Here is a 26,180-nt window from a genome sequence, read left to right on the forward strand (position 1 = left end):
TCTGTGGCAAAAGTTTCATCCAGCGCTACAATCTGCAGACGCACATGAACTCACACTCGGGACAGAAGCCTTACAGGATTCACACAGGTTGGAAACATGAACGCTCACATGCGAATCCACACGGGGGAGAAACCTCACATCTGTGCTGATTGTGGCAAAAGTTTCAGAGAGAAAGACGATCTTGTCAAGCACACGATAACACACACCGGTGAGAGACCATACCGCTGCACTGTATGTAATATGAAATTCAGTGCTCAGTCCAATCTAACACGCCACATGAAGTCTCATTCAGGGCAGAAGCCATACAGCTGTGTTGCATGTGGGAAAAGATTCATCCGGCACTCCCATTTAATCATTCACACGAAGACTCACGCAGGAGAGAACTCATAATAAAGCGATTATACCTGCTCTGTGGTGTTTATATGATCATGTCCAGTGTGGAGCCAATACAAGGACCTAAAGACAGTTACAGTTACAGAGGACAAAGATTCACATTAGAGGAGTAAAAATGAATTGCAATAACATTCTTCCCAGAAACATCACATTTCACTCGGCTTGTAATTCTTCAGTTTCTCATTAAATGCTCCTTTGCTTTAATTGGATTTCAGATTTCCATTCAGGCAACTTTATAGACAGGTTAGCAGCTCTGTAATGCTGCACTTTGGCCCATGGATAAATGATCTATGAATATGATTCATTTCTCAAACACACACACACACACACACACACACACGGAGCAAGCAGAGAGGCTGCAGTGAATCGAATGCCCGCCTAGTTAATATTAATTAAATTTGTTACACACACCCTTTTATATCATCTGATCACAATCCACATAAAAGACAGAGTGAGTCTACAGCACCTGAGACACTTTTATGCAAGAACAAGAACACAGACATCACCACATACCCAACATCCTACCTGAAGAATGAAAGTATAGTGAGTAATAATCAATGTTTTCATAATTTTGATGTTTGGACGATTGGTTGCAAAACAAGCTCTGTGGAGGTGTCACTATTGTCTTGCTTTTTTTTTTTAAATGATTAACAAATTAATTCTTGAGGAAATAAATAATTCTTAGTTGCACTTTACTTGTAGTGCCTATTGTACCATATCAGTCACATCACGTTGTCTGTATTGAATACTTTTACTTTTAATGCTTTAAATAATTTTCCAGTCAATTTGCATGATTTAGTTAACTGCATTACAAGTGTTTTTAGTTATTCTGGCTCATAACATTTTAGGATTAATATTCAGTTTATTCAGGCTTTATTTCTTTGCCATTAAAAAATAGAAGCTTTAAAGTCTTTGTGGATAATATTGCCAGAAGAATTAAAGTGAGCTTTTTTTCCCTTCATTTCTTAATGTTACACCACATTTCATTAGCATCAGAAAATGACAATCGAGTTTTTCATTACACAAGTTCTGTTTTATGATTTAAACTCAACCACTTTAACATCCCCACTGTTGACTCCCCAGCCATCAGCAATAAGGCAGGGGTCAGTTACACTGCACACAGTACACACGATAAGCATCAAGTCTTACACATCTTGTGAGTTTGACAAACCAAAGTTTACATGTGATTACTTTCACTGCAAACAAATGAACCACGCCACACTTTAAGCCTATCCTGACTGCCTGGCAGAGTTCAACGTGCGCAATGTTATCGTTAGTGGGGGAAGCAAACAGAAAACTAGGCCGCGCCCAAGGGTAATACCATATATTGGCTCACTTGCCAAGGAGGACTAGACAGGAAAAAGGAAAACCCTCAAAAAAACAATAATCATACCACGAAAATAATCCTACATCAAGAGCAGCAAATGGACAACTGGTGCTCTGCAGGGAAACAAATATTAACAATCTCAAAACACTTTATTTCAACAATATTAAAATACATGCTGATTAAACCTACATAACTCATTTTAAAATTCCTGGTACGGTGAGCTACTATTGAACAGACTACCAGCCATCTTGTCGTCGGAGCTTATTTGTTTTCAATTATTTGTCTCCGATACTCCCTGCGCTTTTCTTGAATTGTAATGTTTTTGTCTTGTTAATAAAGTTGATTCTAAAAAAAAAAAAGTTTTTAGCGGAAATGCAAACTGATGTCATTTCCGTTAAGCGAAGCCCCCCCAAAAAATTTGGCGCGCCGGTTCTTTGAACAGCTCACACACACACCGACGGAGGCGTCGGGTCGACGGTGGAGACGATGAGCACAAGAGTCGAAACACTCCGGTGGATTTAACGGAAACGGAGGTCGGAGGGTCGATCACAATGAAACATTGCGTCTTCTCGTAGGATGTAGCCGAGGAACGTTAGCGAAGAACACACATCGTTAGTAACAAACACACAGCTGGCTGTGGTCCAATCAGAGTCAGCATGAACAGGACCAAGCTGAGGAGAGCCAAGGTGAGCACGTGACGTCAGTCATCGGTGCAGAGGCTGGTCCGGAGTGCGAGCAGCACCCAGACACCTGCATCACACTGCCGAAGTATTTTCTGGGACATGTACTTAATGTATCCCAAGTACAAGTATTCTAAAAGCTCTATGACACTGGTGTATTATTGTGAAAGCATCGCACCAGTGACACATGGTTAAAAATTGATTTAAAGTAACGCAACTGCTACTAAAATCCGAAACTCTTCTGAAATGTAATGCTTATCGCAAGAGCCGAAGAGAATTGCACTTGCTGTCTTTTAAGACAAAAGAAAAGCAGCAAATGCAGGAGCTCCCACTCTTCCAATGGAGCTGATCTTCCACCGATGAGCGCTTCATTGGGTTGTGTTTTTACAGTGTGAGATGTAAAATGTTTTTAATGTGCCGTCATGTTGTACAGCAAACAAATGGTAACCATGCAATGTTGGTATATTTGTGCTTCTGTGGTTCCTGTCAGGTAACTCTTGGAGGCCAGAAGAACATCTCATCCTTCTTCTCCTCTGAAAACCAAAAGGTTAATACAATTTCAGTTTTTTCTTTTAGTTCTTTTCCTAATTTCTTCTAGGAAAAACAAATGTAACTTTCTGTAATGTGTATACGAGTTAGGGACGGGGGCTTATGTTTTTTCTTTTGCTTTTGTAGTTTAGCATCTTTTTCTTTAATTTGTTTCTATTCTTTTGTGATACATTATTGCTGTGCTCTGACATGAGAAAATTGCTGTGCATTAATGATTTATTAGTGCTATAAGTTTTCTATTGAAACACTAATTTAACTGTGTTGCTTTTAGGAAGAGTCACTTTCAAATAAGATATCCATCACTGGCACTGCTGCATTTGCCAAGACTGAACCTCAGATCAAAGATGGTGAAACCGCTCCATTCAGACTCCACTCCCCCTTAAAGAGGTGCATCCTTGGGGACCTTGATAACCTCCTGCCCTCCTCGCCAGATCTTCTCCTCTCTGTTCCAGAGACCCCCAACAGTCAGATCAGGATTGCCTCCTCCTCTCCCTCCAGAGAGGCAGGTCGACTGAGCCCCCTGCCCAGCAGAGCGGCGGCGATCCTGGCAAATAACGACCAGCTGTCCTCCACTGGTCTCAGTCCCCACTGCAAAGGGCAGAGTGTACGGAGAAGAAAGAGGGAAGAAAGATGTTGTGGCTCCATAAAAAGACTCTTCAGCCCCCCTGAAGAGTCGCACGATGCCAAGAGAGCAAGAACGGTGGTCACCCCCACAGGTAGCGACCAGAAAGTAACAAGATCTGTGATCGGCCTTGAGAAGGAGCCTCGTTTCTCCCTTGACCAGTCAGAGGGTCAGCCTGAGAGGTCAAAGGGTCACAGCCGTGGTGCCGAAATGGTCTTCAATGACAGCAGAAACACAACAGCGTCACTGAGGTCTGAGGGGCACAGAATACATTGGGACAAAGTTGAGAAAGATTCTGAATTTACTGTGATCACGGAGCAGAAAGTGGGTGAAGTGAAAATCAATAGAAACCTGCACATTCGTCTGGATCAGGATTCTCACAAGCTTACTTCTAATGTGCACAAGCCCAGTGCACAAATGATCTCACCTGCACCGCAGGGAGAGGCTGACCTAAACCAGACAGAGGCTACAAGAACCGCCATGACAAGGTCGAATAGAGACAAAGTGCCACCGTCCGATCAAGAGCAAGCTGGAGGTACTGTTAAAACATGCTGTCACGACATGCTGTGTAACTTTGTGATTTCACAATTAATTGTATTTCGACATTATCAAATCTCAAATTACTGTATTGAGTGTCAAAGGATACAAACACAGCTCTAACTCATACCCATGTCCCTGCTAACTTTTAATTTTCCATCTGGGATGGCATCAGCGTGTCCTATTGAAGAAAGGCTGGATGAGAGCTGGTTTGCAGAGCATATGGATGATAACGAAGGTCTTGTCACAGAGAATAAATCCAAGAAATCCCGGTGAGAACCGCATGAACACACACTGGCTGGAGGTGTTACCGCAGAGTGAGCGGTAACACTTTCTGTGTTATTATGACAAAAGCCAGAGTGAGTTTGCGACTGGCCAGCTGCTCGCTACATGTAAAACTAAACAATGAGGACATCTCATGATAATGGTCCTCTCTGTCCTCACAGTAAGGTTCCAGACAATGTGATCCTCTCTGGTGGCGTTAACAACCGCTACTGGGTCCTGGATGTGGAGGAGAGGCCTGGTCTCAAAACTCTCACCATCTCATGCCACAAATCTCTACATCCAACTGAGACGTGTCTGCTGAAAGACGGATGGTAATGCTGTTAGGATATCTGCGCTGTTGCCACTATTATTAAATTCTTAATTTTATAATCGCATTTTTCATCGCACTTCCCAGATACAGTACAGACAAGATGAAAACATTTTGCGCTGACTTTTCAGTTTCAATATTTTTAAGAGCAAATATTAAATGCCAGTTATCTCACAATGTATCAACTTTTCATACTTTTAATCATGGGAAGAAGAAGAAAAAATAATGCATAAAATATATCTTGGTCAGATGAATTTACATGTTCTTCATCTGTGTGATAAACTGACCATTTGTGACTGCATTTGATATGTGGATGTACTTGTAGCTCTTCATTATTCGAGTATGTGTCTCTTGTCTGTTGTTTATAATGGTTTTATTTTGGGGGGGTGTTTCAAGGGAGATGACGCCTGTTTGTTGTGGTGATGTGGTGCACCTGGAGGGCAGCTCTTATGGTGGCTCCTGGTTAGTGGACAGGGAGCAGGGCTTCTTGGTTCTGCTGCCTGACAGCCTGATCTCAGGTACCAGCATCTCAAACTCCATCCGCTGCATGAGGCGTGCAGTACTGGGTGATATGTTTAAGGTAAAAAGCTTTAGAATATAATGATAAAGATTAATCCATGTTTTATGATCATGTGCTCATTTTCTTCTGGATCTACGTGTAATTGCTAAGGTTAGTTGATTAAGGTGTATTTTTCTAAAATTTCCCATTTTATCTTGAAATTGATGGTACACTGCAGTTGCCTCATATTCATGATATCACCACCAAGGCCTTTACTTTGACTACAAAACATCATGAAGTTAAGGCACTCGAATAATTTTAAATCTAAGTGTGTTAGAAGTGATATGTTAAGTTTGGTGAGTGGTGTTGTACTAGAAGTAGTTTGTTTACATCAATAATAAACTAAATACATAAATGATAATGCAATGCTGTGGCCCAACAATAAATTCTACATACTAAGGGGGTCCACCAGTCTGCATAGTGACTGTATGCACTCCCCTATAACACAATGCTTTCATTTTTACCCTCTGATGATGCAGAGTTTTGACGGTGGCTCAAAGCAGATGCTGAATGGCACAATGGTCCATGAAGTCTTTCAGAGAGCAGCTACAGCCAAAGATTTCTCTTTGGAGACTCTGTCTAAGCTGGCAGAGCAGACGCTGAACTGTCCTCAGTACCTGGGAGACATGTAAGTGGTGAAAATACACCCTGCAGACCTGTTCAGAAAGAAGTGCTTCAACAAAGCAGTAAAGATGATAAGGACCCAATAACAAAGAACTTCAATGTTGACATTTTTTATCACGTTTGCTGGTTGTTTGTCCCCTTCACATTTGTCTTTTGTCCATGTGTCTGCAGGTACAGTTTGGGTGTAAGTCAGGAGGAGATGAAGCAGGAAGTGCATGAGTATCTGCCCTCACTGGTGCATTGGGCAAAGGAATACCTCGGCTCCCCAACACCAAAAGCCATCAGTCTCAAAATGTATATATGTACACACACACACATTTTTGTATCTAAATGCTGACAGAGTTGAGACTTGTGATGTTGAGGATATTTTTACAAAGTTTAATCACACTTGAGTGTATGTGAATAAGGATTTGTCAACTGTCTCCCCGACTCCAGCCCTAGCAGCAGCAGAGCCCCAAGCAGGGATCGGGACTCCGCAACCGTTGTCACGGTTACAGAGCTTGCAGATATAGAAGAGAACGTGTGGTCACCAAGATTTGGTCTGAAAGGGAAAATTGATGTGACGGCACGCGTTCGGATCCAAAGACCTCGGAACAGCAATCACAGAAACTCAGAAGAGAAGACGTTGCCCTTGGAGCTGAAAACTGGAAAAGAGTCAAACTCGATAGAGCATCGTAGTCAGGTTGGTGGAACACAGTGTGTTCAGCTGGGTAGATGTGGACATGCAGTGGGGTCTGGAGAAATATAGCTTTTTATTAGCTTTATATATTAATATAGTAAATTTTATCAGGTCACCTGACTCTCAATTTTGGTTTTAAAATGTGTTTCGACATGTCAAGGTGATTCTGTATACTATGATGACCATGGAGAGGTACAATCCTGAAGCTGGCCTCCTGCTTTACCTCAAGACTGGCAACCTGCACCCTGTAGTGCCCAGTCACATGGACTACAGAGGTACAGTATATACACATGTGCTTTGCCAACAGTGAAGTTGTGAACAATCATTTTACAATCTTTTTTGCAAAATCTTGGCGATGTTATGTTTCAACTAAATTGTGTAAATTGTTAATCCGACCACATGGCAAGTCCTGTCCTTGTAAACTCTTTCGCAGCAGCTTCTCCTCCATCAGCTTTAACATTAAAACTCTCTGTTTGTCAGAGCTGCTGAAGTTGAGGAACACGTTGGTTCATCACATTCACCACTGTGTGGACAAAGAAGCGAAGCAGAGCCATTTGTCCAGACTTCCTGAAATCCTGACAGACAGACAAACCTGCCAGTATTGTCCTCAAAGGAGAAACTGTGCGTTATATGAGAGGTAAACCTGTTAAAAGCACATTTTGTAGCCATGGAAACCACAAGCATTAGAGTCTTTAAGAAACTAATCAGCCCGGCAATGGGGATTCCTTTTCTTCACCCCCCCTTCTCATCCAGAGTGGTGGATAGCAGCTCTGCAGACGTCAGCGAGGGTGTTGTGCGTGATTTCCTGCAGCAGGAGACGGGTCACCTGACTCAACCTCATCTGAGCTATTTTTCCCACTGGCTGCTGCTCTGTTGCCTCGAGGCAGCCACCATGGAGGCCAAGAATGGCCGAAAGCGCGTGTGGCTTCAGACAGTTGAGGAGAGGTGAGAAGCCTTAGACGTACTGTATAAACATTAACACTCATTGTTTAAATCAGCTCCTTTTGTGAAACAGCAAATCCACTATTAGACAGAAACACATATGTATTAAACCAGCTCCACTAATAGGATTTCCTTTAATCACAATATCTAAATATCTTGAATTCAGCAAACTCTGACATGTGTTTGTAGTGAGAAGAATGGGAGCTGTGTGGGGAATCTGCAGCTCAGTGGCACAGTGACTGCCCAGTCTGGAGGAGTTTTCCTCCATCGCTTCCAGAGAATTGGTGTCGTGCCACAGCAAGGTGTGGCCAGCTGTGGTTTGGCCAGCAGGGATCGCATCGTTGTTAGCGACCAGGAAGGCCGTCTTGTTGGCCTGGCAACAGGATACCTGTGTGAGGTCAGCAGGACACTGATCAGCTGTACTCTGGACAGGTGAGAACAAGTCTTCATATCGCGGCCATCTGGAGCATTTAAACCCACAGACATTTAAGTGTTTGGACTTTTCTTTCGACAGCTGCTCAGTTGAAGTCACATACTTTATTTACAACTGTTTTGTTGTTTAATGTGTTTTACAGAGACTTGTCAAAGTTCACTGGCGTGTTGTTTCGTTTGGACGGCGATGAAGGTGTGGTGGGCCTCAGTACTCACCTCACCAATCTCTCCAGACTGATGGAGAACTGTCAGGACAGGTCGGTACAGTAGAATCAAAAGTTATGGTGTTACTAAAGCAATGATAGCCTAGCAAGAAGCTAATGGTAAAACAGGCTTATCTGCTGTGCCGAAGTGCCAATCTTTAAGAAATTTGCCATTGTTGACACACTATAATACACATCTTTCATGTTGTGTGTGATAGCCCCTCTGACTGTTTCCTAGGAAAGTTCAAAGTTGTTGTTCAAGACACGTCTTCTGTTTTAACAGTGATCGTCTGAGGGAGCTGGTCGTTGACCTTCATCCTCCGGAGTTTATCTCCAACCTCAGTTCAGTTCTGCCCAGAGAGGCCAAGGACACCGTGGCCAACATCCTCAAAGGTGTGAAAGCTTCTATGTTCGGTCTATGTCCTTATCTATATTCATTTGTATTGTTGCTTTATTGTTATTATTTTTTCCACACACACACACACACACACACACACACACACACACACACACACACACACACAGAATCTATCTTCTGCTTTGTATTTGAGTAAATGCAATGTGCCCATGTACAATTTGCATAAATAGAAATGAGCAAGAGGATGGTGGCAGCAATTATAATGAGCACAACAACTGACATAAATACAGAGGAGTCTTTTGGCCTATTGTCTTATTATATGCAGTGGACGAATAGAGTCTGAGTCTGCAGACACGTGACACATGCAGCAGCAGAACAATGTGTAGGAGAGTAGGTAACAGTGAAAAACCTTGATTTCCATTATATACATAGTTAAACAGACCAACCATCTAACTTTCACCTATTTTGAAATCACTCAAATTATGCATCTTAACCGTTTCCTCCTTACTGCACGCTGGGTCAACTTGTGCATTTGGGTGTGTTTGTTCAGGTCTCAACAAGCCCCAGAAGCAGGCCATGAAGAAGGTGTTGCTATCTAAAGACTACACATTGATTGTTGGCATGCCTGGCACTGGCAAAACCACGACCGTCTGCACCCTGGTAAACTCCTAAACATCGGCTGTAAACTCTAACTTATCAAACCATAAATCAGCACGATCTACTTCTTATAAAACCAGAGCTCTTCTCTCAAGTTGCGCCCTCTGCTGTTTCTGTTGCTTCCTCACTCTTTCACTCAGGTTCGCATCCTACATGCTTGTGGGTTCAGCGTGTTGCTGACCAGCTACACCCACTCTGCCGTTGACAACATCCTGCTGAAACTGAAGCGTTTCCGGGTTGGATTTCTGCGTCTGGGGCAGGGGCAGAAGGTGTGCTGGAGTTGATTTTGATTTCTGTTTCTCAGTGTGTACAGTAAATCCGCCTTCACTTCCATAAATTGTCTCATAACAGTAAATGTAAACCGTGTCATTTTGTGGATATATCTGCTGTTTAAAAAAGTGTTTAACTGGCATGGTATTTTGCATGAAAATGTCATTATTAAATAGTATTGTAGTTATACAATAATATATCAAAATTATAGCATTTGTGTGTTATAATAATCAGTATATATATATATATATTTTTTAATTAAAATATCTCTCTATCTCTGATTTCTCTCCTGTCGTCTTCCACCTGCTCCAGGTTCATCCAGATATTCTGCCTTACACAGAGGAAAGTGTCAGGAAGACGGGAGTTCACACCCCCTCAGAGTTGGAGCAGCTTTATAACAAGGAGGTGAAGATTTAGTTTTTGGAATATTCACAAGTTCACAAGTTAAATGCACTAAACAATGCAAATGGCTTGACTTGACTAAAATGAGTAAATGTTTGACTATTCAATACCAACCCCCACCTTAAATTTATTTTAGTTGGTAGTGGGAACCACCTGCATGGGCATCAAGCATCCCATTTTCACTCGTCGGCGGTTTGATTTCTGCATCGTAGACGAGGCGTCACAGATCAGTCAGCCGATCTGTCTGGGACCCCTGTTCTACGCCAAGAGATTTGTCCTGGTTGGAGATCACCAACAACTTCCGCCAATAGTGCAAAACCAGGAAGCTAGGTAAAGTCAGTGTGTATGTTGTTGTGTATTTTGTGCTAGTAAAGGAAAATGGAAAAACTTGCACATATTGTAAGTTGTTCGTCTTCATGAGGGTAAAACATGAGATGCTGTCAGTCTTCAAGTTTAAGTGATTCATTTAAAAGTGAAGATTCAACATGAAGGGAATGTGTTGGGTTCAGTTTTGTAAATAATGGAAAGTTTAAAGAATGTCTACGGAAAGATCAGTTTTGAGTTTGTTCATTTTTTTTCCTTTTTTCTCCAGGTCGCTTGGGATGGACGAAAGTCTATTCAAGCGACTAGAGCTCCATAGTGACGCAGTCGTCCAACTCAATGTGCAGTACCGGATGAACAGGTGAGGCTACGTAAACGGATAATACTGTATGTGTCTGTGGTCTTGGTCATATTTATCACAATCCTTAAAACCATTCAAATGGCTCTTTCACAACAATTAACTGATGTTTTTTTCAGTTGAGTTCAGGAGTAATATGAACTGTTCTGCGTTGCTTTAGCACTGCAGAGAAAATTTATTACATTTACTTTAGTGTTGAGTTCATACAAATGAAGTATCCCCACTCCATGATAAATGGTCTTTACTCTTTACTTTTTCCAGGCAGATAATGTCTCTCAGTAACTCCCTGATGTATGAGGGCCGCCTGGAGTGTGGATCAGAGAGGACGGCCTCCGCCCTACTCACCCTGCCTTTTCTGCTGTCTGTCCAGTCGGAGCTAAGCTCGCACTCTCAGACTCATCACCAACATGAGCTGGCATGGATACAGGCCTCGTTGGCACCTAGAAACCCTGTTTGCTTCCTGGACTGCTCAATGGTTGGCCGAACATACAGAAAACTTCAAGCTGTTGTCTTTTTTGTGTTGAGATAAAAAAAATGAGTCCATTTAAGTTGAAAGGCTTTATTGTTTCAATGGTTCAATTGTTTGAATGAAGGTCAAGGTGGTGGTTGTCTGAAACTGCCATAGCCGTGTGAAGTTTGTAAACTAAAAGCAATGCATATAATGCAACATTTACATCTAGGCTCAAGTAGTTTCCCTCTTTGGTGGAAAGTAAAGCAGCTGCCATAACTGTTAGAGAAAGTTGTCAATGTCAAACAGGGCTGTGCTTTTCATGCTGTGCATTAAATGTCCAGGTCTTCATCTTGTTTCTCTGCTTCCTCCAGGTGCCGGCGCTGGAGTCGGTGGAGCAGGGAGGTGTAAGCAACCACACCGAGGCTGCCCTCGTACACAAGTTGCTCTCACTGCTTATTAAGGTATAATCGGCTCGATTCTCCATTTATGGCATAATAATTAGTCGATACAATTGCATGAGTAGAAGTCAAAAAGTGTAATGCATGCTAACTTGACGTGTTGTTTACTTTCTTTTCAGGCAGGGTGTAAGCCCAGTGATATCGGTGTAATCGCTCCCTACAGACAGCAGTTGAAGTGTATCTCTGCTCTGCTACAGTCCTCTGCCTTCACTGGTGTGGAGGTGAACACGGTAGACAAATACCAAGGACGAGACAAAGGTGTAATTGTGCTATCTTTTGTCAGGAGCACTGCAGAGGAAGGAAAAGTAAGTGTTTCCCTTTTCCAATTCCCCTTGTTTGACTGTCTCATTATGAATGAACAAATGGGTGAAAACCCTTCCTGACCCCCCCCCCCCACGTTCTCAGTTAGGAGAGCTGTTGAAGGACTGGCGTAGGCTGAATGTTGCCATTACCAGGGCCAAGCACAAACTGCTGATGGTGGGCTCTGCCACAACACTACGACGTTATGCACCTGTGGAGAAGCTGCTCAACCACCTTCAGCAAGAGAACATGATATCCTTTAGAAATTGATCATGGAACATTCATTATCATCACAAATAAGATGAAATATTGACGTTCCAAACAAATTTGTCATGTATTGTGTTGAGTTTTTTTCCTTAACCCATGCTTCACATTATTCAACTCCCTTCAGCTGCTCACAATGCCTTGCCCAGCATGCACCTGTGACAGGAGGCCTTAAGGCCACAATGGTGAGGCAGCTCAACTGCCTGTCTCACAGGGGAGCAGACGGGGCAACAATTGAGGACCAGTCTGTAAAAGCTTGTGTGATCTGTTAGATGCTTTGATCACACATACACAATGAGCTTTGAATACCTTTCATAGAGGTGTAAGTTGTCAACAATTCAAAATGTAGTTGTTGCTGTGCAACTAGAGATACAATGGACACTTATCCACTGACCACAGTAGTTCTCTTTAAAAAGAAAGTCAGCTTTGAAGCAAACACTGCGTCTGAGCCACAAGTTTTATAATAGAATAATTTTACATCAGCCTTTATTATACCAAGAACTTGTACATATATTGTCTCTTGTACTTTTGTAAAAATATTCAAACTAGCTGAGGTGGAAAAAGTAAGAGGACCTCGTAGGGTGGATCTAGAGACTTAACCTTGAAGGCTGTGGCTCTATTGTTAGTGTTGATGAGTTAAATGGCAGACAGTGTGATCTGCAGAACTAGTTGCACACAAAACTACATGTTGAACTGAGTCTCTGATTGATTATGGTACCAAGCATCAACTGAAGGCTTTTCACTATTCATATAGTCAGATATATTGTTGATCAAATACCTCAATTGATACACTGAAAATATTTGACTTTCACAGTGCAGCACAGAAAGTCATCAGCAATGTGAATAGGGAGACCAAATTGGTACTTGACTTTAGTTATTTTCACTGAGCGATAACAGCCAGATAAGCTCATAAATTACTGTCTGTCAACCGAACTGCAGTCTAAAAAGTTAAGCTACATCCCAAAATTAATATAACCAGAATTACTTTCCATCATAAATCACTATCGGGTTTTCCATCTTAAGATTCGGGTAGATTTTGTATAAATGAGGTAAAGACGGCAGTATATAACTTTTTATTATTTTTGTGGATAAACTGTAGATCACTAGACACCATACATACTTGAAATCCATTATAATCTGTGAACGCGCTACAGCAAAGACATTGAAATGACAAACTGCTCTAAAACATTATTTCATTAATATATGGCGTCATATTGTCAGTAACAGAAAATACATGAAACCAGGCATTTAAATCATTTATTTCTATTCCTTTGCACACAGATCTAAAGCTGCACACACACTGAATTATTAGACGACACTACGGGGTTTCATAATCGTTAAACTCAAGGGCTTTTGTCTGGAAAATCACAATTTAAATGATTCATTTTTGTTTGTCAGCTAACTGTGAGCAGGATGTTTAAGATAACATCCTGATGACCAGACTAACTGTGATTATACCACGGGTGAGTTGTACCTCCAACACATCCTCTGATTTTACATGTTTGGTTTTTGTCTAATATTGTGATTTTTGGTGTTGTGTGAATAAATAATAGAATCTATGTGTGTGGTTTCTTGGTTAGCTTAGTGATGTTTCATCATTGTCTGGACTTGTCTAGTTTGCCTTCATTTTATTTTTTATCTAATTAATTATTATTTTTAATAAAGCTACTAATTCATTGCCTGTGTGACTAGAGTCTGATTGTTCCCTGCAGCACAGTGACAGTTTGTCCAGCTATGTTGATTCTTCCATCGTCTCTCACTTCCAGTTCCAGCTCACCACCTCGACCAGAGCACTGGTAAGCTATACACACACACACACACACAACAGAAGATAACCTGACGGTCAATGTGGTGAACAATTAACAGTAGGAAACACCACCCATCAACTAAATTATACATTTTTAAATAGTTAGTATAATACTTTAGTTTTGTAGAATTCCTTATTCCTTACACATTACTTCTGTTAAGTTCTTTACCTGATCTTCATTTTGTTTTATTGAACAGATTTAACACTTAAATCTGAGTAAAAGTGATAAATTAATTACCCAGCATTTTCTTCTTTCCCAGTTTCTCAGACCAGTAGCTACCTAGGACAGTGTGGGCAGAACCTGCAAAGACAGAAGCACATAAGACCAGAAAGTGATACCCAAATTTTCTAGGTAAACCTTTACAAAGAACCACAATGAACAATTAATAACTTCACTGCAATAAAGTGCACAAGTGACAAACATCTTTGAGTTCTTATTTGTCTTTGAACTGCATAATAATGACAAAGTAATCTAAGATTTAAAGGCTTTTTTTCCCTCACTAACATGTTTTCAGAAAGGAAAAAAATACAACCTCCATCCAAAAGAAGCCTGTATGTGAGTGAACATGCAGGAATGGAGGTGTAGAAGTAACAGATTTACCAGTTGAAATAGTCGACTTACCAGTAACGGGATCCTCGGGGATTCCATTCCATGGAGCAAAATATCTGGAGTAGAAGTCGTATCCCGGCTGGCAGTCTGGAGACCCTATTGGCCGACACACACATATTTGCATTTTTATGTGTGGTCTGATCCAACAAGTCATAAGTTTGTCCAGTAACATCCCCCAGGTCTAACGCAATGATCTATTTTATTTTTGATACCTTTCATGGTGAGAATCAGTCCTTTGACTCTTCCACTCCTCTCACTGCTCTGAAGAGCGACAGGGTCCACTTTCAGACTGGTGAGCACTGACCTGGAGGCAACACACAATGCAGTGTATATTCACTTAGGAAACTGAGCCTCCACACAGATAGACATATGTGTGAAAGGTCAGTGGCCCAATGTCTGGTTGGTTCTGGGCAGGTGAATGTGTGACCAGTGTTCCAGCTGGGGTTGGTGTCTGAGTGTAACCTGTCACAGCTGTCAGCCAGTCGAACCATCAGTTTCTTAGTGTTGGCGCTCAGATAAACATCCTTGACTGCATGTTTTCCAACTGCTGCCTGTATCACACATGCGGAAGCAGAGAGGGAGTGTAAAAGCTGCTTGTACCGATGTGCTCATCGTGTGTACAGTAAAGCAGGAGTCAGTGCTGTGTAACATTCACTCGCAGAGTGAGGAGGTGTCTGTAAGATCCATCTTACTGACCTGGATGATGTCTCTGAACTCACTGGGATCCTGAAGTGGGAAAAAATGTCACATTTATAGCATTTTATCATATTGTTATTATTATTTTTTTTAATGATCTCTGCTAATCCAGCTCCAGCTCTACAGTATGTTGCACTACCGTGCTGGAGATACACAAAAGTTGTTTTTTCTTAATAGTGATGCCGTATTATATCATAGTGTTGTGGGTTTGTCTGTTTTAATTACTTTTTGTTCACAGTTAATTTCCGTCCCCGTATTGTTTTATTTCTAGCACTTCCACAGTTGTAGATGTCAGCTTCTTCTGCGACATTGTCCTGATGTGTTAATTTGACCAAATACTGTACACTACTGTACCTCCTGGGTGGGTGGGTTGAGGGGAAAGTCCATGATGTACCCTTCCCCCTGCTTGGTGACGGCCAGATCTCCACTCTTGGTCTCAAACACCAGTACAGGGTTCACATTTTCTAACAGATGTAGCATAAAATTATAGAATATTATACTCAGTCTAGTTGATTAACTAGATTTACTGAAGTGTTTATATGTAACTGACTAATGTGGGCATCCTGGCTAAAAAAAAATCCTTAACTCTTTCGTGTATTAAGTTGCATTGTGTTTTACTTGGAATAACGACATTTAATAGTGTAACTTCAAAATGCCTGCCTGTCAAATAAGTATGATTATATTCAACTTCATGAGTTCATTTTTGTCTTGTGCGCCATCCTGCCAATGCATTACCTGACTGATGTACTGTCCTTGATTGACCTTGGTGTTCATGTCTGTGTGTGTGTGTTTGCTCTGTCTTACCCTTGTGCTGAAACAGCACTGCTGCAGAGGCCAGCGTAGCGTGACCACACAGATTCACTTCAGTGGTTGGTGTAAACCATCGGAGACGGAACCTTGATCCTGTTAATCACATCACATTTTAAGATGTGTGCTTTATCACAAACAGCACTTTGACGTGTCTCCTCTATATGTAAATGTCAACAGAGACCAAACCTTATTAATCACAGTTATCAGAATCTGCTTTGCTTTAAATTTAGCCAACCCTCTGCCCATATGGAAATGTATATGTATAGATCATTTCTCATGTGAAGCTGAATGTAGTGGTGTAGCATTAATCTGTTCAAGCAGCAACCAAAATGTCACTGAAGCCGTGTATTAATTCCACACTGCGTATTAATCCATAAGTAGGTTTTGAGTTTGTACTGTGTTCACACTAGAAAAGTGACAAAATAAAATGCAGTTTAGGCAGGAATGTGCACTTTTTCCAACAATGCAATGCATAGAGGAAATGAAAGGGCTGCTCAACTGGAAAATTCCTAATAATAAATTGTGGTTGGTGGAGATTTGATGTCTTTGTCACATTTAATGGGACTAGCTTTCCAAAGTTGCAGTTTGATCGACGTTTGTATATTAACTGCTAAAACAGTATACTGTAACTAGTATGTAGTACATAGTTGGTATGTGGTATGAATTTTTTGACTGCACACTGCATTTTTAACTGTCATTGTTTGTCCCATTCAAAAGCAATGTTCGTCCTATCTGTATGTTTTACAGCGTTACCTGTTTCAGTTTGTGCACACACAAGAACACACAACAGCAAATTGACCTTTGTAAAGTGCACTGAGGCTCACAGCTGTGTCCTTTCATCTGCATTCAGTATATATTTAACCATGTCATGCTACCTTTGCGGTCTATAACTGCTCTGTTACTGCAGTCATTTACATGACTATTAAAAGTGATGCTTAAGAATGCTATCAATTTAAAGTGTCTTTCTTTCATCAGTGCACCCGCATTTTCCAAATGGATCCTGAAGTAAAGTCATAAATAATAAGCACCCACTGAGGGTAAAACTAATTTTGTTTTCATTCCAGATGCAGTGATTTATAGAGGAATATTTACCAAGATACACTGAATTGCTTGTAACAGTAGTATCCCCTTTCAAACAGCCCCAATGACAAGAAGGCCATACAGTATATGATAAAGAGTTGGTTTAATTAAATGTAGTGAACAGATCTGACCTGAACTGAAACTGTCACTGGGGTTGAGCCTGGTGATGAAAGCTGTTTCTGACAGGTTTATCTCTGCAGCTATCTTCTGATACAAATCATCATTCAGCTCCTGTTAAAACACATTCAGTACACACACGTAAATATTTTTCATGTGAACATTATATCACTGCAGCACATTCATACAGTATAGATAGAGGGGTAGATTAGATATTGGGATGCTTTAGACTATGACAGGCGAGCAACTGCTACAACTATAACTTTGTCGACAAATGCAACTTGAAAAAGATCAATCAGTGAACAATACAAGGAGTATGTGGGATATGTCACTGACCTAGCAAAATGCATTTAGTGCAGAAGGCGAGAGTGACATAACTATTTACCTAAATATTCTTACTCACCTGCACGAGTGGACATACTGCAGCGGGGTTTCCCTTGAATGGTAAATTAGTGAAGGCATCCAGCGTAAACACTGGGATCTCGATCATGTTCAGGATTAAAATAAAAAGATGAAAAAGTCTTTAAACAGTCGAGTGTATCCAGTGAGGCAGTGAGCAGTGTGGGGGTTGATACTGGCAGCTCACCACCATCGATGGACTTTAGACCCTGTCTGTGACCCTGTCACTGTCAGGGCGGACAGATCTTCAACCTGTTGCCAGAAGCTTGGTGCGTCGTTCATGGGTTTTATAGATACACGTGGAGTACAGGCAATAACATGGGAGCTCTGATGAATAACTGTGGTTTTGTAATTATAGCTTGGTAATTACACATGTGACAAGCAGGCATCTAGTATATTTTGATGCTAATACCTTTGTACTTTTACTTAAAATGCAGGAGCTTTGAACTGTGACAGAAAATAGTTTGGGTACACTGTGGTGTTGCTATTGTTACTTGAGAGATCTGAATAATTCCTCCACCACTGACTATGAATAAAAAAATACAATAATCAATGCAATGTAGAATATATCACAGGTGGGTCAAAATATTTTTATTTTATTTTTCTACTATACTATTATTATTGTTGTTGTTGTTGTTATTATTATGATTGGTAGTGGTATATCATTATTACGAGTGACAAACTTTATCAACGTCACTCCTCTTCTCCAAGTCTCGCGATAACACACCTGAGCGGCTCTGACTGACTCTGTGGGCTCGTGTCACCTGGGAGTCGGGACAGGAGCCGGAGACCGGCGACGAGAAGCGAACGTGAGATCATTTCACCCTTTACCGACAGTTTGCTACTGACACGCATTGGTGTGGGGCCACGTGTCGGTGCCCACTGACGGCGCACGGCCGCTGGGGGAAGTCAACGAGTTCTGTCTCGTTCGTTTGACCGCTGTCGGTGTCCTACCGTTAGCCTTAGCTGCTGCTAGCTGCTGCTAGCTGCTACAAGCTGCTACAGTCACTACATTACTGCTGTTGCTAAGCTAACATTAGCTCGTTGGGCTGCTGCTAGCTGCTGCTAGCTGCTACAGTCACTACAGTACTGCTGTTGCTAAGCTAACATTAGCTCGTTGGGTTGCTGCTAGCTGCTGCTAGCTGCTACAGTCACTACAGTACTGCTGTTGCTAAGCTAACATTAGCTCGTTGGGTTGCTGCTAGCTGCTACAGTCACTACAGTCACTACAGTACTGCTGTTGCTAAGCTAACATTAGCTCGTTGGGCTGTCAGGAGGGAAACGTTAGCGTCAACCACGTAGGCGGACAAATGTTCTCCTGTGGCGAACGTCAAAGATCACCAAGCTAATGACTAAAGAATATATGATATAATATAATAAGTAGAGAGTTGAACGGGTGTGTTCTGAGAGGGTTCTGGTGAGTTTGACTTGAAACGTCTTGGCTTGGCCAACACTTCCAGACAGTTCGAAGAAGTAACAAAACCGGTTTGGCTGTTTCTAACCCAAATATAAACTTCTTGTTCATACACAGAGCACATGTGAGCGATATTCATGATATCATCTGTCATCATTAAAGGCAAATGCACACGTTCGTTACTGTGAAGTCTGTAAAAACCACATCTACTGTCCAGGATTGTTGTGTTATTAGTGTGTATTCCACAGTGACCAGTGCCACAATGACTGGTGTCAGTGCAAGTATAGATCATTATTTACTGATGCTGTGGGTTAAAGGTCCACGGACACGGTCATGTAATGTCCTGCTGCTGTCGTGCTCCCTGTGACAGTGAGGATGTCTGTGAACGAAGACGGTTACGTGGTCCGGATCAGGGGACTGCCCTGGTCCTGCTCTCAGGAGGAGGTGGCCAGCTTCTTCTCTGGTGAGAACACACATCTTCACTGCATGAGGAAGGAGTGTTTGTAAGCGTACGCCTGAAATTGAATCTATTTTGCTCAGTGTTGTTATACGTCATGCTCCTTCAGGGTTCTTAGTTTCGATGGCAATGAAAAGGGACACAAAACTCTGACATTGACATTTGATTTTTGACAGTGTCCAAGAGTCTTATCTCTCTCCCTCCTACAACATATCTTCTTGTTGTTATGCACAGCAACATTTAGGGGTTCTCCACCTGTGTGATAGTGTGTACTGTGGATCAATAGGTGTGGCAACAATCGCTTCAGCGTGTCGGATCAGGACACTAAATTTGTGCTCAGGTGAGAGTGCAGACAAAGGAGGGATGCAGAGTCCAGTTCTAGAGTCAAGACTGTTTAGCTAGATGCAGTTCAAAGGAGAGAATGAGATTCTGAGAGAATTCACAACCACACACAACAAAAACAAAAATATGGAGATCCCAGATCACAGGAGTGTGAGTGTGAGTGTGAGTGTGAGTGTGTGTGTGTGTGTGTGTGTGTGTGTGTGTGTGTGTGTGTGTCTTTGGTCCTTTGATCCCTGCATCAACGGCGATTGTGTGATAGGATTTCAATTAATGATTATCAAGAATTGGAACGAAAGTTCAAAACGCAACATATGACAGTTACTTACTAATCAACAAGCACTTGGTAGACAAGAAGGTTACAAACAGCACAAATCAAGCAAGTAAAATGCAGACAACTGTAGCCAGCAGAATAATGTAAAACACAACACACAAGAAATACTATTACAGGCGAGCAGTCAGCTTTGAATCACATCATTTGAATAGATGGAAAACAACTCTCCAACATGTGAGCATAGATGCATGGCCTTTTTTACACCACTTTTTCTGAGCTGTTACCTCTCATGATGGTTCAAAATTCACCTGACGGGCAAGAAACTGGATTCTGTTTTCTGGAACTCCAAACTGACTACAATTGGATAGGATCCAGTTGTAGTCTTAACTGTGAGAGTTTCCTTCCTGAGTAGGCTTCCTTTGAAAGAAATTTAAATTGGTCTTTTCTTATTTACAGACTCTGACATCATTGGGAAGGTAAACGGAGTGTGTTTCACCTACTCTAAAGAAGGCCGTCCCAGTGGAGAGGCGTTTATTGAGCTGAAATCAGCAGAGGATTTCAAGGATGCTCTCGCCAAGGACCGTAAATACATGGGACACCGATACATTGAGGGTGAGCAACATAAACAGGAATATAAAGACTTTTTCCTTTTTTGCTGATTTTCTCTTTGAATAGTTGATGCATGTTGTAACATTAATGCAAAATGACATTGTTGCTAACATCTTATCAATGCACTGTTAAGACGATTATGCCTTTGTATTTGCCGTGCCTGTAAAGTTTTTTATCATAGAATTTCTGTTCAGATTTCCCTGTCACTCAGATATTTTCATGTGTGTGTGATAAGCTTTGAATAATAATCTAATACAAAATGTGCATTGTCCTTTCAGATGACATTCAGTTTGACATGTGATTGTTGTACTGTGTCCACCTGTCTGTATCTGAATCAGTGTTCAAGTCAAACCGTAGTGAAATGGACTGGGTGCTGAAACGTAGCGGTCCTGCCGACTACGACAGCTGCAGTGGCTGCATGCTGAGACTCCGAGGTCTGCCCTTTGGCTGCAGCAAGGAGGAGATCGTTCAGTTCTTCTCAGGTACGTGAACACATCTCATTACTCTGTTGAATTGTACTGATATTGCACAACACACGGTGATCTGAGGTTAGAAGTTTTTGGCAAATTTATGTTTGTGCAAAAGTTAAGCAAAAGCAATAATCTTTATATTTACAGTTCCTTTTTAAACACTACCATGGGATTAGGAAATGCGACTGATCATATCATGAATACTGCCAACTGCACTTTCACTGTGCTCTCCACACAGTGGACCGGCCCCCAAAAAAGCTCTCTGCAACATTAACATTGTCTAAACATCAACACTGTTCAGCCAACACTTACCATCGTTTCCCATTATCGATTTAGCTCATTTTAAAAATTGGTATGTATAAACCTAATGTACCTTATTTACAAACATCTGTCCCCGAGGCAGGCAGGACACTGCATCTGCATGTGTCATGGCCCGAAGGCCCTAATGTATGTGTTCTTGTAGTACAAGTCATACTGTGTTGACTGATTTGTCCTGATCTGCTTTTTGCTAGTGTCAACACAGTTTAGCATGTTTGTGTTCTATACACCAGATATCGTGCCTCCTACAGAGTGTTAAATGATAGGACGGGCTGGGCTGGTTTGGCTGAGGGAGACAGTCCTTTGACACTGATCTGGGGTCAGTACTGGGATTCTGATAACTGGCAGCCTCTTTCTAGGATTATCAGCTCAATGTCAATAATTATTAGTTTGTGTCACTACACAAATAAAGATAATAATTTGGCTATTGTAAATTCAGTAGTGTATTTAAAAAAAATCTCTGCCTCCATTATAATTCTGTGGCTTACTGTGTGCTGACTCCAGGCCAGTATTAGTTGTATTCCCTTGCTGGCCACTGTACAAGTGTAACGTTAGTCCTCTTGAGATGCCCCCTTACTAATGCAGTTGTGTGAGATACTATAGCTGTTCTGTATTAACCTTGAAAGCTCCAGTGATGCAGTGGGTGTTGTTCTATCTATCCCATATCAGTCTACCTACCGACCTATGTATTTATGTGTGCTTGGGTTGAAGGGTTGAGAATCGTGCCAAATGGGATTACTCTGCCAGTGGACTACCAGGGGCGGAGCACAGGGGAAGCCTTCGTGCAGTTTGCCTCAAAGGAGATAGCAGAAAAGGCTCTGGGGAAACACAAGGAAAGAATAGGGCACAGGTGGGACAGACGGGAAAGGGACGGGCTGGATTGGGTTGGGCTTCTATTGTAGTTCTTAATGGGTGGTCATAGAAGAATTATTATGATATTAATGGGATGGGTTCTGTTGGTTGAATGATAAGCATGGGTTGTTGTGCTAAAATAATTGTTAAGAAATAAAATTTTGAATTAATTGGGTGGGACGTGTAATATTTATTCAAATGCTAATTGGTTTATGTCTTGTTATTTTGGTGACATGTTGAAAATTGGGATGAAAGATCATGCATCTAATCTAGAAGTTCAGGTGGTTTGATCATCTTCACGCAATAGACAATTTTACAGACTGTCATTTAAGACTTGGGACTATTTAATTTGTTAGCGCAACATTTCGGATCATTTTGTTGAAATTTCTTTTTATCATTTCATACATGTATCGTACAGATAATTTACAGTGGAAAAGGGGATTAAGTGTAAAAGTATAGCACGGAACAGTGAAGGCACCCTCCGCCATTGAAGCATCAGACTTATTTCTGCTCTGCTAAGTCATTAGAACAATCAGTACAACACCTGAAACCCCTGTAAGTAACAAGAGGTGAGGTTGGTGTAGACATCAAGTTCAGCCCTCAGCCCAGCTGATGATGACATTCAGTCGAGGTTCAGTAATTCAGACTCAAAGCCCCAGTTTATACCACATAGACCACTATTTAGATATTTTTTATGTGCGTGTGCGTCTTTCTGTAAATCATATCTCTGTATGTAACCTGAGCTGAGCCATTTCTACATCTTAACCCGTAACCTCTGCCCCCCACACCAAACGGGCCTCTCCTACTGCAGGTATATAGAGATATTTAAAAGCAGTCGCAATGAGATCAGAGCCTACTACGAGCTGCCCCGCCGGGGGATGGGAGGCCAGAGACCAGGACCCTATGATAGACCCATGATGGGGGGCCCAAGGGGTGCGTTTTTTGGGCCCGGGCTTGACCGTGGTGGGACTCTGATGAACACATTGAGGAACGGAGGAGGTTATGGAGGAGGTAAGCAACTTTTTTCTGGAGTGAACAAAAAAAACATCTCAGAATAAGATTCATGCAAGAAAAAACATTAACCTTGAACTTAACTTAGTAGCAGCCGTGTGGGTTTTCAAATACTGCTGATGGTGGAATCCTTGTTTTTGTTAATTTTATCACTTCTAAGTACACAGGCCTATCTTAAATGTAGATTTTCATATAATGGAATGGTTATACTCTGTATACGTATGTATACTTTTTAATTATACTATTTATCAACAAAACAGTGCAATCAAGATCATGCAGCAAGAAGTATAAATAAATTCGGACACTTGAGGGTTCACTTTGATGGTGGACGTGTTGACTGGTGGGTTCATGCGTCAAATTTCTTTCCTTTTTTTTGAGCCTGCAGAAGTTCTTCTATCCAATGACCCCAACATAAGTTGTGTTATGTTTTATCTGTGTCTTAATTTACACTGAGTTTTCCTGTGTCGCTCTGTGTTGGCGCCTCTGTCCAGGTTACGGCGGCTTTGACAGTTACAATGGTTTCAACAACTACTGTTTTGCCAACGGCATGTTTGATGAGCGAGGGAGAATAGAGAGGGGAGGAAGAGGTAAAGTCCAAAATCCATTTACTTTCTAGAGTCTGACCGATAATTTGGTTATTTATAACATAAAAGTGCATAAATAACCAAAGTAAGTTATTTATGTCATTCTTGTATCAGATCACTTCTCTCTACTGTCAGTGGAGGTGGTATTGATAATCTGTGTGTTTGTGTCTTTCGGCTCAGGGATGGGAGGCCACGGTTATGGTGCTCAGGCTGATGGTGGCTCAGGCTTTCACAGCGGCCATTTTGTCCATATGAGGGGCCTCCCTTTCCGTGCCACAGAGGGAGACATTGCTAAGGTAAGAACACACACAGAGATTATCAAATATGTTATTCATGAATAAATAAAAAATGGGATCGTTGGATTGCTTACACAGGTGGCGTTTCAGTCTGAACCATCACCAGCTAGGAAGCTCATTGTGCCGTGATGGACACGTGTTTAGTTGACATTTGAATTGTTGGGTTAATCCATGCATCAGTTTTCTGACACTTATTCTGGAAGCCCATTAGCTACCACATTTGAATAAACCCTGAATGTTGGTTGTCATTGAAAACCTTCGTGACAGATGGACACAATTTGTTTGTCTGTTTGCCTGTTCATATATATATTTATGTGCGTCTTTTTGGCTTTAGTTCTTCTCTCCTTTGAATCCACTGAGGGTCCACATTGATGTGGCTCCTAACGGCAAGTCAACCGGAGAGGCAGATGTGGAGTTTCGCTCCCACGAAGATGCTGTGGCAGCCATGTCCAAAGACAAGAACCACATGCGTACGTCCTCCTCTTTCCTCCTTGGCATATCTATACTTGTGTGGGTCCTGGTGATACCACTTTTTTTACGCCACATTGTGCAATGTTCATGACACAAAAAGACTCGTTGAGCAGTAGCAGAGAAGCTTTGTTTTATCTGCTGAAGCAGAATAACAGCACAAATGTGAAAGCTTTACAGTTAAACTGACAGCTTGGCTGACTGAGTCGGGCAGGTTTTAATGTTTGTAGTTATTTATTAAAACCATTTAGTAAACACAATGCTGTAAGTAAAGTAATCGCACAATCAAAAGTTTGATTTAATTCACAAAAAGAACTGATTTTTTCTCCACAGAGCATCGCTATATTGAGCTGTTTCTCAACTCGACAGCCAGTGGAGCAGCTGAAATCAGTGAGTTGTCTTAGTTTTTTAACATTTCATTGAGTCATTCTGTTTTTGAGACATTATTGCATTTTTAGACTCACCTATCTATGCAAACCTCTTTCAGGTCGTGGCGGCGGCGGTGGTTACTACAGTAACTCAGGAGGGGGTGGGGGCTTGAGGAGCAGTGGGCTGCGAGGCTCATACTGATGAAGTCGTCCTGCACTTCCAGTCCATCCTGGCGTTTTGTCTCACATCTCTTTTGGCAACATTTGTTCGGCCAAAGTTTCTAAGCAGGAAAACTCACTTGTTTATTAGGTTAAATCCATTATTATTGCTGTGTGGTCGTTGTATAACTTCACCTGTACTAAACCAAATAGAAGAAGCACTATTATCACACCATTCCTAAAAGCATATGAAGAACAGAGCAACTCGTCAATGTCAAATGTTGGAGCTGTTGTAGGTGCTGAACATGGTAAATGGATCGTTGTTTCAAGTGGATATTGTAGTATAGTTTTTCATGAAATGCATTTTCTATACCAATCAAACACCGGTTTATTTTTTTTCTTCCAATTTCTGAATTGGATTGAACAGTCAGTAACTTAAAGTGTTACAGTTTTTAGTGACTTTATTGAGATGCACTTTAATTCAACTTGTTACATCTCACTTGTGGGCAAGAGCTATACATCAGTAGAGATGCAGCAGCGCGGTGGACCTTCAGACTAAACAGCCTTGGAGTTTTGTGTGATACACAAGAAAAAGAGCGACAGACGTTGATGAGACGTTGAGGTGAATGATGCTCTCTAGGAGGCTGAGCAGAGAAGCAACGTAAAAAATAAACAACGCTAGGTAAGGAATTCAGATATTTTTACTTTTTAACACATTTAAATCGTTGTTGATTCCAGTAATAACTGATCTTCAGCAGAACATTTAACCCCTGTGAACTTTTAAAATCTGATTTCAGATTAGCTTTCCTGCTTTGAAAAGTCTGCTAAATGTGAGGCAGTTTTTTATGAATGTTTTCACAGTTCATTAAATAAGTAAACTAAGTTGAATATTACGTTCCACTCTCAAAGAGTAGAAGTAAAATAAAGTCTCTATATTTGAGCTGTAAGATAGCTTATACAGCTGTTGTACATTTTGCCTAATAAATTTTATATTTAATTCTCCGTTTGTCTTCCCTACTCTGTCACCAAAGGTATTTGTTATTGTTGTGGAGACATCTGATTGC

The 26,180-nt window shown here is 41.4% G+C and overlaps 3 protein-coding genes across 6 annotated transcripts; 2 read left to right on the top strand and 1 right to left on the bottom strand.

The window, feature by feature from the left end:
* Positions 1-2,130: 2,130 nt before the first annotated feature.
* On the top strand, positions 2,131-14,137 carry dna2 (DNA replication helicase/nuclease 2). The gene is made up of 26 exons (XM_035627415.2): positions 2,131-2,406; positions 2,891-2,947; positions 3,221-4,106; positions 4,284-4,380; positions 4,555-4,704; positions 5,097-5,280; positions 5,739-5,887; positions 6,055-6,177; positions 6,319-6,565; positions 6,723-6,837; positions 7,043-7,199; positions 7,316-7,507; positions 7,694-7,936; positions 8,080-8,193; positions 8,423-8,532; positions 9,048-9,157; positions 9,295-9,423; positions 9,737-9,829; positions 9,963-10,156; positions 10,419-10,508; positions 10,767-10,980; positions 11,328-11,417; positions 11,534-11,719; positions 11,820-11,966; positions 12,087-13,774; positions 14,046-14,137. The coding sequence occupies exons 1-25, from the start codon at positions 2,377-2,379 to the stop codon at positions 12,138-12,140; spliced, it is 4,161 nt and encodes a 1,386-aa protein (XP_035483308.2). The 5' UTR covers positions 2,131-2,376; the 3' UTR covers positions 12,141-13,774; positions 14,046-14,137.
* Positions 13,222-18,060, bottom strand: LOC118301828 (phenazine biosynthesis-like domain-containing protein 1). Its single transcript, XM_035627429.2, has 10 exons — positions 17,502-18,060; positions 17,113-17,212; positions 15,896-15,994; positions 15,446-15,555; positions 15,092-15,121; positions 14,858-14,946; positions 14,608-14,699; positions 14,408-14,491; positions 14,024-14,086; positions 13,222-13,779 (listed from the first exon to the last, which is right to left on the bottom strand). Exons 1-10 carry the CDS (start codon positions 17,586-17,588, stop codon positions 13,667-13,669), a joined length of 867 nt encoding a protein of 288 aa, XP_035483322.1. The 5' UTR covers positions 17,589-18,060; the 3' UTR covers positions 13,222-13,666.
* Positions 18,061-18,174: 114 nt separating this feature from the next.
* On the top strand, positions 18,175-26,118 carry hnrnph3 (heterogeneous nuclear ribonucleoprotein H3 (2H9)). Of its 4 annotated transcripts, none has more exons than XM_035627426.1 (11): positions 18,175-18,306; positions 19,229-19,374; positions 20,438-20,593; positions 20,929-21,072; positions 22,090-22,228; positions 23,042-23,241; positions 23,733-23,828; positions 24,006-24,121; positions 24,456-24,591; positions 24,923-24,979; positions 25,077-26,118. In XM_035627426.1, exons 2-11 carry the CDS (start codon positions 19,287-19,289, stop codon positions 25,157-25,159), a joined length of 1,215 nt encoding a protein of 404 aa, XP_035483319.1. In that variant the 5' UTR covers positions 18,175-18,306; positions 19,229-19,286; the 3' UTR covers positions 25,160-26,118. The 4 variants fall into 4 exon arrangements, with proteins under 4 accessions (XP_035483319.1, XP_035483318.1, XP_035483321.1 ...); XM_035627425.1 differs by having other exon boundaries at positions 18,204-18,306; positions 19,282-19,374; XM_035627428.1 differs by lacking the exon at positions 19,229-19,374 and having other exon boundaries at positions 18,233-18,306.
* The last annotated feature ends 62 nt before the right edge of the window (positions 26,119-26,180 follow it).

Source organism: Scophthalmus maximus, chromosome 4, assembly GCF_022379125.1.
Source record: "Scophthalmus maximus strain ysfricsl-2021 chromosome 4, ASM2237912v1, whole genome shotgun sequence".
NCBI lineage: Eukaryota > Metazoa > Chordata > Actinopteri > Pleuronectiformes > Scophthalmidae > Scophthalmus > Scophthalmus maximus.